General features: G+C 43.4%; 1 protein-coding gene across 1 annotated transcript; it reads right to left on the bottom strand.

The window, feature by feature from the left end:
- Positions 1-8,211: 8,211 nt before the first annotated feature.
- Positions 8,212-18,345, bottom strand: LOC142219338 (uncharacterized). Its single transcript, XM_075288316.1, has 7 exons — positions 18,245-18,345; positions 12,364-12,468; positions 12,047-12,238; positions 11,831-11,954; positions 11,546-11,640; positions 11,368-11,467; positions 8,212-10,076 (listed from the first exon to the last, which is right to left on the bottom strand). Exons 2-7 carry the CDS (start codon positions 12,433-12,435, stop codon positions 8,755-8,757), a joined length of 1,905 nt encoding a protein of 634 aa, XP_075144417.1. The 5' UTR covers positions 12,436-12,468; positions 18,245-18,345; the 3' UTR covers positions 8,212-8,754.
- Positions 18,346-19,169: the final 824 nt, after the last annotated feature.

Here is a 19,169-nt window from a genome sequence, read left to right as displayed (position 1 = left end):
ATATACTCCTGTACACAGACTGTATATACTATATATTACATGTATTACCTATCACTGCTATATACAGTACCTGATACATATATACTCCTGTACACAGGCTGTATATACTATATAATTACATGTATTACCTATCACTGCTATATACAGTGCCTGATACATATATACTCCTGTACACAGGCTGTATATACTATATAATTACATGTATCTCCTATCACTGCTATATACAGTACCTGATACATATATACTCCTGTACACAGGCTGTATATACTATATAATTACATGTATTACCTATCACTGCTATATACAGTACCTGATACATATATACTCCTGTACACAGGCTGTATATACTATATAATTACATGTATCTCCTATCACTGCTATATACAGTACCTGATACATATATACTCCTGTACAAGGCTGTATATACTATATATTACATGTGTCTCCTATCACTGCTATATACAGTACCTGATACATATATACTCCTGTACACAGGCTGTATATACTATATATTACATGTATCTCCTATCACTGCTATATACAGAGCCTGATACATATATACTCCTGTACACAGGCTGTATATACTATATAATTACATGTATCTCCTATCACTGCTATATACAGAGCCTGATACATATATACCCCTGTACACAGGCTGTATATACTATATAATTACATGTATCTCCTATCACTGCTATATACAGTGCCTGATACATATATACTCCTGTACACAGGCTGTATATACTATATAATTACATGTATCTCCTATCACTGCTATATACAGTTCCTGATACATATATACTCCTGTACACAGGCTGTATATACTATATAATTACATGTATCTCCTATCACTGCTATATACAGTACCTGATACATATATACTCCTGTACACAGGCTGTATATACTATATAATTACATGTATCTCCTATCATATTTCCCCAAGGTGGGACTATTAAAGGATTATCTTATCTTATCTTATCACTGCTATATACAGAGCCTGATACATATATACTCCTGTACACAGACTGTATATATTATATAATTACATGTATCTCCTATCACTGCTATATACAGTACCTGATACATATATACTCCTGTACACAGGCTGTATAACACATCACATTGTCTGTATCACAACATACACAATATAACACATCAAATCACATTTGCTAGCCCACCAAACTTTTTAAAGCACTTTTACAGTTTCACACGTCTGTGTCCGCCCAATACTCAACTCACCGCAGAGGAACTTGCGGGTAAAAGCTAGTTATAGATATATATAGTCCTAGGAGTCCTGACAGTGTCATACACTATGTATTATAGATATATATAGTCCTAGGAGCCCTGACAGTGTCATACACTATGTATTATAGATATATATAGTCCTAGGAGCCCTGACAGTGTCATACACTATGTATTATAGATATATGTATACACTCACCGGCCACTTTATTAGGTACACCATGCTAGTAACGGGTTGGACCCCCTTTTGCCTTCAGAACTGCCTCAATTCTTCGTGGCATAGATACAACAAGGTGCTGGAAGCATTCCTCAGAGATTTTGGTCCATATTGACATGATGGCATCACACAGTTGCAGTCGCAGATTTGTCAGCTGCACATCCATGATGCGAATCTCCCGTTCCACCACATCCCAAAGATGCTCCTCTATTGGATTGAGATCTGGTGACTGTGGAGGCCATTGGAGTACAGTGAACTCATTGTCATGTTCAAGAAACCAGTCTGAGATGATTCCAGCTTTATGACATGGCATTGCATTATCCTGCTGAAAGTAGCCATCAGATGTTGGGTACATTGTGGTCATAAAGGGATGGACATGGTCAGCAACAATACTCAGGTAGGCTTTGGCGTTGCAACGATGCTCAATTGGTACCAAGGGGCCCAAAGAGTGCCAAGAAAATATTCCCCACACCATGACACCACCACCACCAGCCTGAACCGTTACCGATACAAGGCAGGATGGATCCATGCTTTCATGTTGTTGACGCCAAATTCTGACCCTACCATCCGAATGTCGCAGCAGAAATCGAGACTCATCAGACCAGGCAACGTTTTTCCAATCTTCAATTGTCCAATTTCGATGAGCTTGTGCAAATTGTAGCCTCAGTTTCCTGTTCTTAGCTGAAAGGAGTGGCACCCGGTGTGGTCTTCTGCTGCTGTAGCCCATCTGTAGCCTCAAAGTTGGACGTACTGTGCGGCGTTCAGAGATGCTCTTCTGGCTACCTTGGTTGTAACGGGTGGCTATTTGAGTCACTGTTGCCTTTCTATCAGCTCGAACCAGTCTGGCCATTCTCCTCTGACCTCTGGCATCAACAACGCATTTCCGCCCACAGAACTGCCGCTCACTGGATGTTTTTTCTTTTTCGGACCATTCTCTGTAAACCCTAGAGATGGTTGTGCGTGAAAATCCCAGTAGATCAGCAGTTTCTGAAATACTCAGACCAGCCCTTCTGGCACCAACAACCATGCCACGTTCAAAGGCACTCAAATCACCTTTCTTCCCCATACTGATGCTCGGTTTGAACTGCAGGAGATTGTCTTGACCATGTCTACATGCCGAAATGCACTGAGTTGCCACCATGTGATTGGCTGATTAGAAATTAAGTGTTAACGAGCAGTTGGACACGTGTACCTAATAAAGTGGCCGGTGAGTTTATATAGTCCTAGGAGTCCTGACAGTGTCATACAATATGTATTATAGATACATATAGTCCTAGGAGCCCTGACAGTGTCATACACTATGTATTATAGATATATATAGTCCTAGGAGCCCTGACAGTGTCATACACTATGTATTTTAGATATATATAGTCCTAGGAGCCCTGACAGTGTCATACACTATGTATTATATATATATAGTCCTAGGAGCCCTGACAGTGTCATACACTATGTATTTTAGATATATATAGTCCTAGGAGCCCTGACAGTGTCATACACTATGTATTATAGATATATATAGTCCTAGGAGCCCTGACAGTGTCATACACTATGTATTATAGATACATATAGTCCTAGGAGCCCTGACAGTGTCATACACTATGTATTATAGATACATATAGTCCTAGGAGCCCTGACAGTGTCATACACTATGTATTATAGATACATATAGTCCTAGGAGCCCTGACAGTGTCATACACTATGTATTATAGATACATATAGTCCTAGGAGCCCTGACAGTGTCATACACTATGTATTATAGATACATATAGTCCTAGGAGCCCTGACAGTGTCATACACTATGTATTATAGATATATATAGTCCTAGGAGTCCTGACAGTGTCATACACTATGTATTATAGATATATATAGTCCTAGGAGCCCTGACAGTGTCATACACTGTGTATTATAGATATACAGTCCTATGAAAAAGTTTGGGCACCCCTATTAATCTTAATCATTTTTCGTTGTAAATATTTTGGTGTTTGCAGCAGCCATTTCAGTTTGATATATCTAATAACTGATGGACACAGTAATATTTCAGGATTGAAATGAGGTTTATTGTACTAACAGAAAATGCGCAATATGCATTAAACCAAAATTTGACCGGTGCAAAAATATGGGCACCTCAACAGAAAAGTGACATTAATATTTAGTACATCCTCCTTTTGCAAAGATAACAGCCTCTAGTCGCTTCCTGTAGCTGTTAATCAGTTCCTGGATCCTGGATAAAGGTATTTTGGACCATTCCTCTTTACAAAACAATTCAAGTTCAGTTAAGTATGATGGTGGCCGAGCATGGACAGCCCGCTCTCAAATGATCCCACAGATGGTCAATGATATTCAGGTCTGGGGACTGGGATGGCCATTCCAGAACATTGTAATTGTTCCTCTGCATGAATGCCTGAGGATTTGGAGCGGTGTTTTGGATCATTGTCTTGCTGAAATATCCATCCCCGGCGTAACTTCAACTTCGTCACTGATTCTTGAACATTATTCTCAAGAATCTGCTGATACTGAGTGGAATCCATGTGACCCTCAACTTTACCAAGATTCCCGGTGCCGGCATTGGCCACACAGCCCCAAAGCATGATGGAACCTCCACCAAATTTTATAGTGGGTAGCAAGTGTTTTTCTTGCAATGCTGTTTCTTTTTGGATGCCATGCATAACGCCTTTTTGTATGACCAAACAACTCAATCTTTGTTTCATCAGTTCACAGGATCTTCTTCCAAAATGAAGCTGGCTTGTCCAAATGTGCTTTTGCATACCTCAGGCAACTCTATTTGTGGCGTACGTGCAGAAACGGCTTCTTTCTCATCACTCTCCCATACAGCTTCTATTTGTGCAAAGTGCGCTGTATAGTTGACCGATGCACAGTGACACCATCTGCAGCAAGATGATGCTGCAGCTCTTTGGAGGTGTCTGTGGATTGTCCTTGACTCTTCTCACCATTCTTCTCTGCCTTTCTGATATTTTTCTTGGCCTGCCACTTCTGGGCTTAACAAGAACTGTCCCTGTGGTCTTCCATTTCTTTACTATGTTCCTCACAGTGGAAACTGACAGGTTAAATCTCTGAGACAACGTTTTGTATCCTTCCCCTGAACAACTATGTTGAACAATGTTTGTTTTCAGATCATTTGAGAGCGGGCTGTCCATGCTCGGCGACCATCAAACTTAACTGAACTTGAATTGTTTTGTAAAGAGGAATGGTCCAAAATACCTTCATCCAGGATCCAGGAACTGATTAAAAGCTACAGGAAGCGACTAGAGGCTGTTATCTTTGCAAAAGGAGGATCTACTAAATATTAATGTCACTTTTCTGTTGAGGTGCCCATACTTTTGCACCGGTCAAATTTTGGTTTAATGCATATTGCACATTTTGTCTTAGTACAATAAACCTCATTTCAATCCTGAAATATTACTGTGTCCATCAGTTATTAGATATATCAAACTGAAATGGCTGCTGCAAACACCAAAATATTTAGAACTAAAAATGATTAAGATTAATAGGGGTGCCCAAACTTTTTCATAGGACTGTATATAGTCCTAGGAGTCCTGACAGTGTCATACACTATGTATTATAGATATATATAGTCCTAGGAGCCCTGACAGTGTCATACACTATGTATTATAGATATATATAGTCCTAGGAGTCCTGACAGTGTCATACACTATGTATTATAGATATATATAGTCCTAGGAGCCCTGACAGTGTCATACACTATGTATTATAGATATATATATAGTCCTAGGAGCCCTGACAGTGTCATACACTATGTATTATAGATATATATAGTCCTAGGAGCCCTGACAGTGTCATACACTATGTATTATAGATATATATAGTCCTAGGAGCCCTGACAGTGTCATACACTATGTATTATAGATATATATAGTCCTAGGAGCCCTGACAGTGTCATACACTATGTATTATAGATATATATAGTCCTAGGAGCCCTGACAGTGTCATACACTATGTATTATAGATATATATAGTCCTAGGAGCCCTGACAGTGTCATACACTATGTATTATAGATATATATAGTCCTAGGAGCCCTGACAGTGTCATACACTATGTATTATAGATATATATAGTCCTAGGAGCCCTGACAGTGTCATACACTATGTATTATAGATATATATAGTCCTAGGAGCCCTGACAGTGTCATACACTATGTATTATAGATATATATAGTCCTAGGAGCCCTGACAGTGTCATACACTGTGTATTATATATATAACATGTACAGTACAGACCAATAGTTTGGCCGCACCTTCTCATTCGCAGAGTTTTCTGTATTTCCATGACTATGACAATTGTAGATTTACATTGAAGGCATCAAAACTCAGAAGTAAGACATGTGGGATTATATACGTAACAAAAAAGTGTGACACAACTGACAATCTGTCTTATATTCTCGGTTATTCAACGTAGCCATCTTTTGCTTTGATTACTGCTTTGCACACTCTTGGCATAGTCGGGTCCATTGAGCCGCTTTGGTGGGGCAGCAGGGTCCTAGGAGGTTTTTTGGAAAAAGAGGGGGTCTTAGGCCTGGTGTGCTGAAACCAAAGTCCTTCATCTTGTTTGCAGCGGCCGCGATGTAGCCATGTTGTCATTGGATTCACAAGACAAGACTCACACTCTCCATAGACTCTTCACAGCCTTTGCTTGTCTTTATTGTACTTGCTGCTCCTCATATCCCTTTTATTTACATGCACTGAATCTCTGGACAAACTACTGTGTACTGTGTACCCCCTTCCCTCTCCCCCTGCAATGAAATCACAAATAATAAATCCCTCCCACATCCGAGGTCACATGCTGCTGTGAGGTTTCGTTTGCTGGTTGAACTGCTGACAGGGAGGGATAGTGCACTTACAAACAAAACATCAATGACCTGAAAATAAATCAGATAAAGGGGGCTGAACCTAAACAGGACATATATTAGGAAGTGATTTGTATTAATGCCAGTAACTTAATAACCCCTTTAAACACACAGGATGAACCATCCACATCTTGGGTACGTCTATGGAGATGGCATGGCCGTGTCTGTAAAGACAGTGGCTGAAATGTCTGCACAGACTGTCAACCATGTAGCGTGCGCTCTAAAAGGTGCAAAAAAATCAAAGAAAACGATGGAAATAAAAAGATCAACATGATTTAATGTAGGAAGACATCGATACAGAGCGAGGACAGAAAACAAACAGCAAATTGTTATCCATCGGACCAAAACTGATGACCTAGCCTTAATATCAGATCAGTGGACGAGAGGGGCAGAAGGGCTCAGGAAGTAGGAACAGCTCGAAACATTGTGTAGGGAACGTAAGTGGTAGGGCCCCCCAGCTGATCAGCGGGGATCCCGGGCCTCACACCAATCTGATATCAATCAAATCTGATAACAAAACCCCTTTAGGTCGTGGCCCCGCGTTGCGTAAATTGCAGCTTTTTTTGTGCTGATTTTACTGGAGGGTTTGGAATGGCTACAAAAAGACCCGGAAATGTCTATGAATCTGTTATATTTCTACCTTCTGACTTTGGCTCTAAAAACCGCATCAAAATCTGCAGCAAATGAAGCTGCGTTTCTGCGAGTCAAACGCCGGAGGTGAAGAAGAGGAATCGGAAATATAAAGCAGGCTCTTCTCCCTGCACTCACGGCTCCACCTAAAACACTGCAGCAAAATTTGCAAAAAAAATCTGCTTTTCTGCAACGTCGGGCTTTAGCCTTAAGCGGTTTCTCCTCCACACGACACCCATAAGGTTCAACAAGACAAAATTTAGAACATGGAAAGGCAATTTTTGGCACAAACCCCGTAAAGCTTTTCAGAAGTCTCTCATTATTGTTTTGCCTGGCGGAGATCTTTAGTACGTAGCTGGTGGCAGAAATAACCCGCACTTGTGCTAAAAACTTCAATTTGACCCTTTATTTTTCCAGCCTTCTACAATTGGCCCGAACAGGTTGTGTCAGCGTCTGGGCCAAATCCTGACTGGTGACAACCCATTCTTACCTAACCAGGGCTTGAAGTTTCTCAGTTTCTGTGTTTTTGTCTTCCTGCTTTTTTTAGGATTGACTACGGGTTTTCTATGGTATTAAAGGCATCCTATCAGTCAGACGCAATTTTTTGTAGGTACCACGTTGGAATAGCCTTAAGAAAGGCTATTTGTCTCCTACCTTTCATCGTTTTCTCCGTGCCGCCGTTCGCCTACAATCCTGGTTCTTGTCAATATGTAAATGAGTTATTTCGCAGCACTGGGGGCAGGCCCCAGCGCTCAGACAGCACTGGGGGCTGCCCCAATGCTGCCAGAGAACTCTCTCCAGAGCTGCCTCCTCTTCTTCAGCAGCGTCATCCTCAGCCTCTTCTTCCGGCAATGACTTGTAACTTCTAGGCCTCGGGCCTTGAGCAGAGCAGACTGTGCATGCCCACAGGCCACGAGAAAATGGCCGCTTGCACAGTATTGTAACCATTTTCTCGTGGCCTGTGGGCATGCGCAGTCTCCGCTGCCCAAGGCCCAAGGCCTAGAAGTTACAAGCCATCGCCGGAAGAAGCTGAACATGACGCTGCTGACGAAGATGGAGGCGGTGCTGGAGAGGTCTCTGGCAGCATTGGGGACGCCCCTAGTGCTGTCTGAGCGCTGGAGCCCGTCCCCAGTGCTGCGATAGAATTCATTTACATACTGACAAGAACCGGGATTGTAGGCGAACGGCGGCGTGGAGAAGACGACGAAAGGTAGGAGACGAATAGCCTTTCTTAAGGCTATTCCGACGCGGGAACCTACAAAAACTGTGTCTGACTGATAGGATCCCTTTAAGGTCTGAGCGTTTTCTAGGCCACTGTCCCAGAATGTCCATGTTTTGTCAGCGAACATCTTAGTTCTCATCACCGCTGTGACCTTGTGACATGGTCTCCATGAAGCTGGAAAAAGCAATGCTCATCATCAGATGTCTCCTGGTTGGTTGGGAGAAGTTCTACTTGGATGATGCTTAGAAACAATTATTCATGGCAGTGTTCATCAGTAAAATTGTGAGAGACCCTACACATGAATGGTGTGCGGATATCTTACTGTTGGCCTGACACAGGACTCATGGGAGCGCTCACTGTTCTATTCTTCCAGATGTCCCAAACCGTCTGGAGATACCTTCACCCCAGTCCTCTGAGATCCCCGTACTTCCTGCAGAATGTCAGTCTGTCCTTGATGAGAACTGGATTCTGGAAGTCCAGATTGTCCGGAGAAGAAGACATTGAATTGAAAATCAAAATGAGTCCATTTCATATCTTCCGTCCACACAGATGGCAGTTTTTCACGTGGACACAGACGGCTTTACAAACTTGCAAGCTTTCTGATGATCGAGAAGGTAAGCCTTGCGCGTATAACACTTTCCACACTGGGAACATGAAAATGGCTTCTCTCCCATGTGTGAACGCTCGTGCTGAACAAGGACCGACTTGTGCGAAAACCGTTTGCCACACATGGAGCATGAAAATGGCTTCTCTCCTGTGTGAATACTCCGATGTTCCAGCAAACTTGCCTTCCGTGTAAAACATTTCCCACACTCGGAGCAAGAAAATGGTTTTTCTCCCACGTGGCTTCTCTCGTGCTGGACAACAGCAGTTTTATGTGAAAAGCGTTTTGCGCAGACAGAGCAGGAGAATCTCTTCACCCCCATGTGGATTCTCTGATGTTCCACAAGGTTGGCCTTCCGCGAGAAGCATTTGCCACATTCGGGACAAGGGAACGGCTTTTCCCCGGTGTGAATTTTTTGATGCGTCACCAGGTTAAACTTTAACATGAAGCATTTCCCGCACTCAGAACAGGAGAACGGTTTCTCCCCACCGTGAATTTTCAAGTGTTTAACAAGTTTACACTTTTTGGCAAAGCTTTTTCCACACTCGGAACACAAAAATGGCTTCTCCCCGGTGTGGACTCTCTGATGTTTCACAAGGTTAGATCTTCTCGTAAAGCATTTGTCGCACTCAGAACACGAGAAACACTTCTCGCCTGTGTGGACGTTTTGATGTTGTATAAATTCGGATTTCTTAGCAAAGCCTTCCCCGCACTTTGTACACAGAAACAGTTTATTGCCTGCGTGATACGTTCTCTCGTGTCGAAAAAGTTCAGATTTTCGGACAAACCATTTTTCACACTCAAAACATGAAAACGGCTTCTCTCCCGTGTGAATCTTCTGATGTTGGGCGAGAGTAGACTTCAGTCTAAAACGTTTCCCGCATTCAGAGCAAGAAAATGGCTTCTCGCCCGTGTGAATTCTCATGTGCTGGACGTAACCGCTCTTCTGGGTGAAACATTTCCCACACTCCGAGCACGGAAATGGCTTCTCCCCCGTGTGAATTCTCAGATGTCGAAGAAGATTTGCTCTGTTTTTGAAGTACCTGCCACACTCGGGACAGGGGTGGAATTTCCCATCTGCACTGGGGACAATAAATGAATTATCCAAAGAAGGATCCTCACGGTACGAGGGACCAAATAGGAGATCACTACTGGGAAGGACGGAGGATATATCCGGAGGAAAAAAATGTTGTCCTGGAAAACCTTCTGGAAAATCCACGACTGTTTTACAATCTGGTGGTGAAATAAAAGGCGAAGCCTCTGAGGGGTTTAATAAACCTGCAAAATCAACAGCGAAAAAGTTACTGCTTGACTCAGATAAGGAAATCCCAAACCCTTTGCACACTCAGTTTCCCAATTCTGCAGGTCTGCCCCTGGCCCCAGGGCTTGGCTATATACGTTCCTGCTCTCATACCTCCATTACTATGTTACAGCACGGTAGGGAATCCTACTAATATTATGTTCCTTCCACTATCACAGCCAAACGCCTGAACGGATTTGGCTCAGATTTTCCACACACCTAGATATTTAGCTGGAAGGAACATAGGCCACTTCACGAGACGTGCACTCCCCGACAGCCCCGCCGCGACCGGCGAAACGCCATTCTGCTTCCGCTGCAGGACCTGAGATGGCGTTATCACAGGTCTTTCGGCGGCGCTCCCATTGGTGCGCGGAAGGCTCTGGGCGGCCCGGTGAAGAAGCGGTGCGGCCCGATACGTCCAAGGCAGTCTGTGGGCGGGACTCTCTCCGCTGTGCGACCCGGCTAACATGGCGGCTACTCGGGGCTCCGGAGCGCCGCAGCCATGCCGCCTGCTCTGTGGGGCCCAACGACTCTGTCGACGGTGGCAGCGACTCTGCAATCTGCTTCAGAAACAGACATGGCCACGCTGCGGCAGGCGAGCCAACCATCGTGCCTCGGGCAAGGTGTATATGACCATGGGGAACCCGGGGGGGACTGTAGGGTGCAGGAATGGTGGCCCGACTGTGTATGAGCCCGCGTGTAAGGCATTTTGGACCCTGAGTAGCACGTGGGAGGATGCTACGCAGGACACAGTTTGGGGGTACAAAGGGGGGGGGGGAGCCCGGCAAACGAATCAGGGAGGACACGGAAGAAGGGTTGCTGCAAGAGCAGAGGTGCAACCGCAGCAGAAGAAGGACGGCCCACAGAATGGTGCAAGGGGCCCAGTAACATGGGGGAGCCTTGGGGGGGGGGGTATAATAGCCAAACCAGAGTAACTAAAGAAGAATGAGGGATCTATCCGCAGCCTACTAGGTCTGACACTTGGCCCCCCAACTGATCGGCTGCTCCCAGTGGCCTCCAGAACTATACAGTTAAGTAAGTCAGGAGCAGACGTGCAAGGCTGCACTAATTCAGCTCAATGACAAAACCGAAACATAGATACCATAGAGAGGTATCTGCGTCTGGCCCCGTACACTGTATAGTCCTGGTACCACCTGCTTCTGAGATCAGACGACTAGTGGGGGTGCCGAGTGTCAGACCTCACTTAAATGTAGAAAAGGATAGTGAGGAGGATGATGGGTCTCTTCTAATATAACGCTCCTTACTAACCAGGGCTGAGATCTTCCTCCTCCTCCTTATATTCATTGGCCACCACCTCCAGCTCATCTTCCTCTGTAACTTCAACCTTTATATGAATCAGATCTTCAACCTGAAGGAATAAAAAAACTTAAATAACTTTGTTTTAATAAAATGGTCATAAACCTCCTGAGACCTCAACTCCCCCTACCTGATCCTCCTGGAGCTCAGAGTCATCTCCTGGACAGTCCCGGGTATACAGAGGACGGGGACATCTCTCCGGTGGACTTCTCTTATTGGATCCATCTGTAGGACACACACAGTGACTGAATACATTATGTACAGTATATGTGATGGTCAGATGATGGGGGGGGGGATCTAGGGGCCCCTCCATACTGCTCTCTACCATCACTCCTCTTACCTGGTGATGTGGGGGTCAGATGATGGGGGGATCTAGGGGCCCCTCCATACTGCTCTCTACCATCTCTCCTCTTACCTGGTGATGTGGGGGTCTGGGGGTCGTCCATCATCACCTCCTTGTACAGATCCTTGTGTCCTTCTAAATACTCCCACTCCTCCATGGAGAAATAGACGGTGACATCCTGACACCTTATAGGAACCTGACAACACAATGATACCGTCCTCATCATCATCCAGACACATCATCCCTTGTGTTAGTGTCTAATGTCCCAGCATTCCCAGCAGCGCTCACCTCTCCGCTCAGCAGACAGATCATCTTGTTGGTCAGCTCCAGGATCTTCTGCTCGTTGTTGCTCTCAGGTATCAGTGAGTGAGGTGAAGGCTCCATGATGGGGCTCCGGCTCCTGCTCCATCCTCCTGACTCATGGGGGCGGCTGCTGGGGGTCACATACTTATCAGATGTCTTCTTCACTACTGTGTAGTCCTGAGTATGGAGAGACCCTGATAAATATCACTATAGACATTCCCACAATCCCTCACCTCTCCGCTCCGGTGTTATTACTAGAGATAAGAGTCAGCACATGGGACAGATTTCCCACAATCCCTCACCTCTCCGCTCAGCAGGTAGATGATCTCCAGGGCCAGGTTTAGGATCCTCTTGGTCAGGTGATTCCTCTCCATTGGTTGGATACAGGAATCTTCCTTCCGGCTTGACTGTACCATAAATACAAACAAAATAATGTACCATCATACACATTGGTTTTTAATCCACACAATAGAACATTCCGCGGCGTCTGTGTATTCGGCTCCGTGTTCGGCTCTGTATTCGGCTCCGTGTGATAATACTCAATAGTACGAGACACCAAGGAACAGAACGGTTAGAATACAATTTATAAACAACCAATTAAAATAAAGTATCGACCTTGGCGACCTTCCATCATGTTCCCGATGTATTCGCAGATGACTCGGTGGTTCTATTTACGATCCGTCCACGACTATCCCAGGCGTCCTTTGCCCACTTGGCCTGGCAGCTTTTGTTTTAGATTTTACTGCAATTTTTTGGGCCAAAGTCAAGAATGGATTGACCACAATGGAAAGGCCAAAGACCTTTTTTAAGGTTTCCTGTTCAAGCCGCTCCTGACTTTGGCACGAAAAACACCTACAAAATCTGCAATAAAAAAACGTTGCGTTTCACAACGTGGGGCTTCAACCGTAAAGTCGTGGGGATTAAGATATGGGCTTTACCCTCTTAATAAGCCCCTCCTACCTAACATTAAACTTTCAAGACAAAAAGAACAAGGTGGTTTTGTACTCCCGGACCCTCATAACGACTACAACATGTTGGCTTGACCTAGCTATTAACAATTCACGGCCAATACACGCAAAATATCTCCGGTGACCGGCTCACCTTCTCTACCTCTGGTCTCCTCAACTCAAACTGGACAAATCCAAAATTTCTCATGGTATGACCCAAGTCTGGAGGGAACTTATTGTCTCTTTCAGCCAACAAGAATGACATGTCTCTCTATGGCCCTTGGGCCTCATACCAAGCTAGATGCGACTCATTCATACAACAATGAAGACCTCATCCCCTCGTGACCTACAGAAGACCTCATCCCCTCGTGACCTACAGAAGACCTCATCCCCTCGTGACCTACAGAAGACCTCATCCCCTCGTGACCTACAGAAGACCTCATCCCCTCCTGACCTACAGAAGACCTCATCCCCTCCTGACCTACAGAAGACCTCATCCCCTCGTGACCTACAGAAGACCTCATCCCCTCGTGACCTACAGAAGACCTCATCCCCTCCTGACCTACAGAAGACCTCATCAACTCCTGACCTACAGAAGACCTCATCCCCTCCTGACCTACAGAAGACCTCATCCCCTCCTGACCTACAGAAGACCTTATCCCCTCCTGACCTACAGAAGACCTCATCCCCTCCTGACCTACAGAAGACCTCATCCCCTCCTGACCTACAGAAGACCTCATCCCCTCCTGACCTACAGAAGACCTCATTCCCTCCTGACCTACAGAAGACCTCATCCCCTCCTGACCTACAGAAGACCTCATCTCTCATTCTTACAATCACCCATTTAGAGACCATAACTGGTTAGAGGAACTATCCTCATCTTGAAGCCCTCGCCTCTTTTCGGTCTCTGCCATATTTGCAAAGCTGATGTCCCAACCCCTGAGCACCAAACCCTACTGTATCACCGAGTGCGAAAAAGAGTCTGACTTGACATATTCTCTGATGGAGCGCGAACAAAAACTGTCCAGATCGTATGTGTCAGAATCCAAGGCAATTCCCACAAATTGCCAACCAGATGATCAACGACTCCGATTAGCTTAGTCAGCCATCTTGGAGACTACTGAAGATGAGGGCCATTCTTTTCTGTTCTTAAGGTGTCACCAAATGACTGGACCAATCTTCACCAAATTTGGTACGAAGATAAATCAGGTGTTCGGGAAGGTTTTAATACAGTCTACTCCTCCTGTAATATATATATATTATATAATATATATATATTACACTACAGTCTGCTCCTCCTGTATTTCGTTTAATCCGCTAACTCTCTGCTTGACCCCTTACAATCTGGTTTCCGCGCTCTGCACTCTACTGAAACGGCTCTCACAAAAGTCTCCAATGATCTCCTAATGGCTAAATCCAATGGTGACTTCTCTCTTCTTATTCTTCTGGACCTCTCTGCAGCTTTTGACACTGTTGACCATCATCTCCTCCTCACTATGCTCCGCTCAGTCGGCCTCATGGACACTGCGCTCTCCTGGTTCTCCTCTTATCTCTCAGACCGCACCTTCAGTCTATCATTTGTGGGCTCTGTTTCTTCCCCTCTTTCCCTTGCTGTTGGGGTTCCTCAGGGCTCGGTCCTCGGCCCCCTGCTCTTCTCTCTCTACACAGCCCCCATTGGACAAACCATCGCCAGATTTGGTCTCAGGTACCATCTTTATGCTGACGACACCCAATTATACACATCTTCCTGTGTATCTCCTGTATATATATATATATATATATATATATATATATATATATATATATCCTATTAATATTATAAATGTGAAAGTTTGTGGGTTTGTGAGATTTGGATGTTCGGATGTTTGTTCCTCAATCACGCAAAACCCGCTCGACCGATTTGGCTGAAAGTTTCCACAAACATAGTTAATACACCCGATTGCGCAATAGGCTACTTTTCGTCACAATAGCGCACATACGTTTGTGCCAGGACCCCCACAAAACCCAAACTCACACCACCATCTCTGCAATCTCACACACTTTGGACCATAGCAAGCCACAAAATTCCTATTGCCCTCTACAGCCTCGCCCCTAACCCCACACAATCTCATATACATATACTTTACCACTTTGCCCCTCACCTTACCGATACTCCAGGAGGCGCTCTTTAACACTCTGGAGCAGCCATGTTTGCCGACCCCCACCGCTCTGACAATCCGCGACACCGCCCACCCATGTCAATACCCCTAGGCGGTCTAATAAATGCAAAAAAATTTTTTTAAAAAAAAGTAAAAAAAAAATAAAAACAAATAAAAAGGATTAAAAATTCAAATCACCCCCTTTTCCCTAGAACACATATAAAAGTAGTTAAAAACTATGAAACACATACATGTTAGGTATCCCCACGTCCGAAATCGCCCGCTCTACAAAGCTATACAAATATTTTTCCTGTCCGGTAAACGCCGTAGCGGGAAAAATGGTCAAAAGTGCCAAACCGCCGTTTTTTCACTGTTTTGATTCTGATAAAAATTTGAATAAAAAGTGATCAAAGCAATAACATTTCCCGAAAATGGTAGAACTACAAAGTACACCCGGTCCCGCAAAAAAGACACCCTATGCATCCCCGTACACGCACGTATAAAAAAGTTACGACTGTCGGAATATGGCGACTTTTCAAAAAAAAAAATTTTTTAACATAGTTTTGGATTTTTTAAAGGGGTCAAAATGTAAATAAAACCATATAAATTTGGTATCCCCGGAATCGTAACGAAACACAGAATACAGGGGACATGTCAATTTGGTTGCACAGTGAACGCCGTAAAACCAAAGCCCGTAAGAAAGTCGCAGAAATGCATTTTTTCTTCAAATCCACCCCATTCTGAATTTTTTCCCTGCTTCCCAGTACATTATATAGAATAAATAATGGTGGCATCATGAAGAAAAATTTGTCCCAGAAACATTAAGACCTCATATGGCTCTGGGAGTGGAGAAATAAAAAAGGTTATGGGGTTTAGAAGGAGGGGAGTCAAAAACGAAAATCAAAAAATGCCATCGGCGGGAAAGGGTTAACTTCAAATACTTCTGTCCCAAAGTCACTATGTAAAGTTTCTCACAACACCGTATATATAGCAGCTCAAATACAAAGTAACTGCAACACAAAAGTCTCACGGATTCTCTGAATTTAAGCAAAAACAAGATACAAACTTACATTTCATATCCCATACCTTATACACAGTACGAAAACCTTACCCGCACCTGTATATACCCACTGCTACAATCACCACAGACGAAGTCGCGGGTACCAGCTAGTATATATATATATCCTACTAATATTATAAATGTGAAAGTTTGTGTGTTTGGATGTTTGTTCCTCAATCACGCTAAAACGCCTGGACGGATTTTCCACAAACATAGTTTTCCCTTAGGATTGAGTCACAGGCTACTTTTGGTGCCACTAAACAACATGGCTTCCTAGCAGGAGACTCACAAATGCAGGACTCCTAGCCCCAGCTATAGACTCACACACACTGCCTGGCATTTCCTGCCTCAACCTGCCTGCACACTCCTTACTGTCACCTCAGGAGTCGCCGTCACTCTACTCACTCACATTTACATATAGCTTTCCACTATACATACACAATACAACACATCACATTGTCTGTATCACTACATACACAATATAACAGATCACACTGTCTGTATTACTACATACACAATATAACACATCACACTGTATCACTACATACACAATATAACATATCACATTGTGTATGTAGTGATCCAGACAATGTGATGTGTTATATTGTGTATGTAGTGATACAGACAATGTGATGTGTTATATTGTGTATGTAGTAATACAGACAATGTGATGTGTTATACTGTGTATGTAGTGATACAATGTGATGTGTTATATTGTGTATGTAGTGATACAGACAATGTGATGTGTTATATTGTGTATGTAGTGATACAATGTGATGTGTTATATTGTGTATGTAGTAATACAGACAATGTGATGTGTTATATTGTGTATGTAGTAATACAGACAATGTGATGTGGTATATTGTGTATGTAGTGATACAATGTGATGTGTTATATTGTGTATGTAGTGATACAGACAATGTGATGTGTAATATTGTTTATGTAGTAATACAGACGATGTTATGTGTTGTATTGTGTATGTAGTGATACAGACAATGTGATGTGTTATATTGTGTATGTAGTAATACAGACAATGTGATGTGTTATATTGTGTATGTAGTGATACAGACAATGTGATGTGTTATATTGTGTATGTAGTGATACAGACAATGTGATGTGTTATATTGTGTATGTAGTGATACAGACGATGTGATGTGTTGTATTGTGTATGTAGTGATACAGACAGTGTGATGTGTTATATTGTGTATGTAGTAATACAATGTGATGTGTTATATTGTGTATGTAGTAATACAGACAATGTGATGTGTTATATTGTGTATGTTGTGATACAGACAATGTGATGTGTTATATTGTGTATGTAGTAATACAGACAATGTGATGTGTTATATTGTGTATGTAGTAATACAGACAATGTGATGTGTTATATTGTGTATGTAGTGATACAGACAATGTGATGTGTAATATTGTGTTTGTAGTGATACAGACAATGTGATGTGTTATATTGTGTTTGTAGTGATACAGACAATGTGATGTGTTGTATTGTGTATGTAGTGATACAGACAATGTGATGTGTTATATAGTGGAAAGCTATATGTAAATGTGAGTGAGTAGAGTGAGGGCGACTCCTGAGGTGACAGTAAGGAGTGTGCAGGCAGGTTGAGGCAGGAAATGCCAGGCAGTGTGTGTGTATCTATAGCTGGGGCTAGGAGTCCTGCTTTTGTGAGTCTCCTGCTAGGAAGCCATGTTGTTTAGTGGCACCAAAAGTAGCCTGTGACTCAATCCTAAGGGAAAACTATGTTTGTGGAAAATTGCACGCAAATCCGTCCAGGCGTTTTAGCGTGATTGAGGAACAAACATCCAAACTCACAAACATGCAAACATTATTAGTAGGATTACACTACAGTCTGCTCCTTCTGTATATATATATATATATATATATATATATATATATATATATTACACTACAGTCTGCTCCTCCTGTATATCTATATTACACTACAGTCTGCTCCCCCTGTATATATATATATATTACACTACAGTCTGCTCCCCCTGTATATATATATATCACATACTGTACCTGTTCTCACTACTTCCTATTCATGCGTTTCGAGCCTCCTTATGATTCCTCCCTCAGTAGCTGCTCCCCTGTTACATTATCCAGTTGGTACAGCCCACTGTCTGCTCCCCCTTCTGGGACTTGTAGTCCTTTCTCCTCTCTGTTGCCGCCTCGGCTTAGACTACAAGTCCCAGGATACATTGCCAGAGTTTCTGAGCCGAGTAAGGAGTCATCACCGCCCTCTGCTGGCTGAGGTGGGAGCTGCGACACAGCTTGTACAGGAGGGGGGGGGGCGTGTTTATGAATATTAATTAGGCGCCCGTGACGTCAGTCTCCCTGCACATTGCCGCCATTTTTTTGTCGTCCCAAGGATTATAATCTATTATCTTTAAAATAGCGGCAGCGGCCATGATGTTGTAGTTCTAAGTATAAGGAAAATGTCTGTTCTCGTACCGTGTTAGCCAGTGGGTAGGAAATATATAAAAATCTTGTGAGTCTTCAGTAGTTGATCCCTTTTTAATGGCTGACTAATAATGATGACAGATTACAACGGTTCGGATCTCTTGGCTCCTTTCTCAAGTAAATTTAAAACCATTTCTGAAGGAGCAGATTTATATACAGTACACAAAGGACACATAGGGAGAGAATTCTAAGAGGAAGGGGAGAGGGTTAATAATAATAATACATTTTATTTCTATAGCGCCAACATAGTCCTCAGCGCTGTACAATTTGTAGGGTTCAGATACAGACAGATACATTACAAAGAAAGTCATTTCACACAATGGGACTGAGGGCCCTGCTCACCAGAGCTTACAATCTATGAGGTAGAGGGGGTGACACAAGAGGTAGCAGGGGCGGCATTGCTTATACAGGGGTCAGACACTTTTGTAATAGAGGTGACTGTCATTACACAAACATAAGACTTTATGAGCCGTCACCAGTCGTG

The sequence above is a fragment of the Leptodactylus fuscus genome, chromosome 10, assembly GCF_031893055.1.
Source record: "Leptodactylus fuscus isolate aLepFus1 chromosome 10, aLepFus1.hap2, whole genome shotgun sequence".
In the NCBI taxonomy this organism is placed as follows: domain Eukaryota; kingdom Metazoa; phylum Chordata; class Amphibia; order Anura; family Leptodactylidae; genus Leptodactylus; species Leptodactylus fuscus.
Note: the sequence above shows the minus strand (reverse complement) of the source record. Positions and strands in the feature narration are given on the sequence as shown.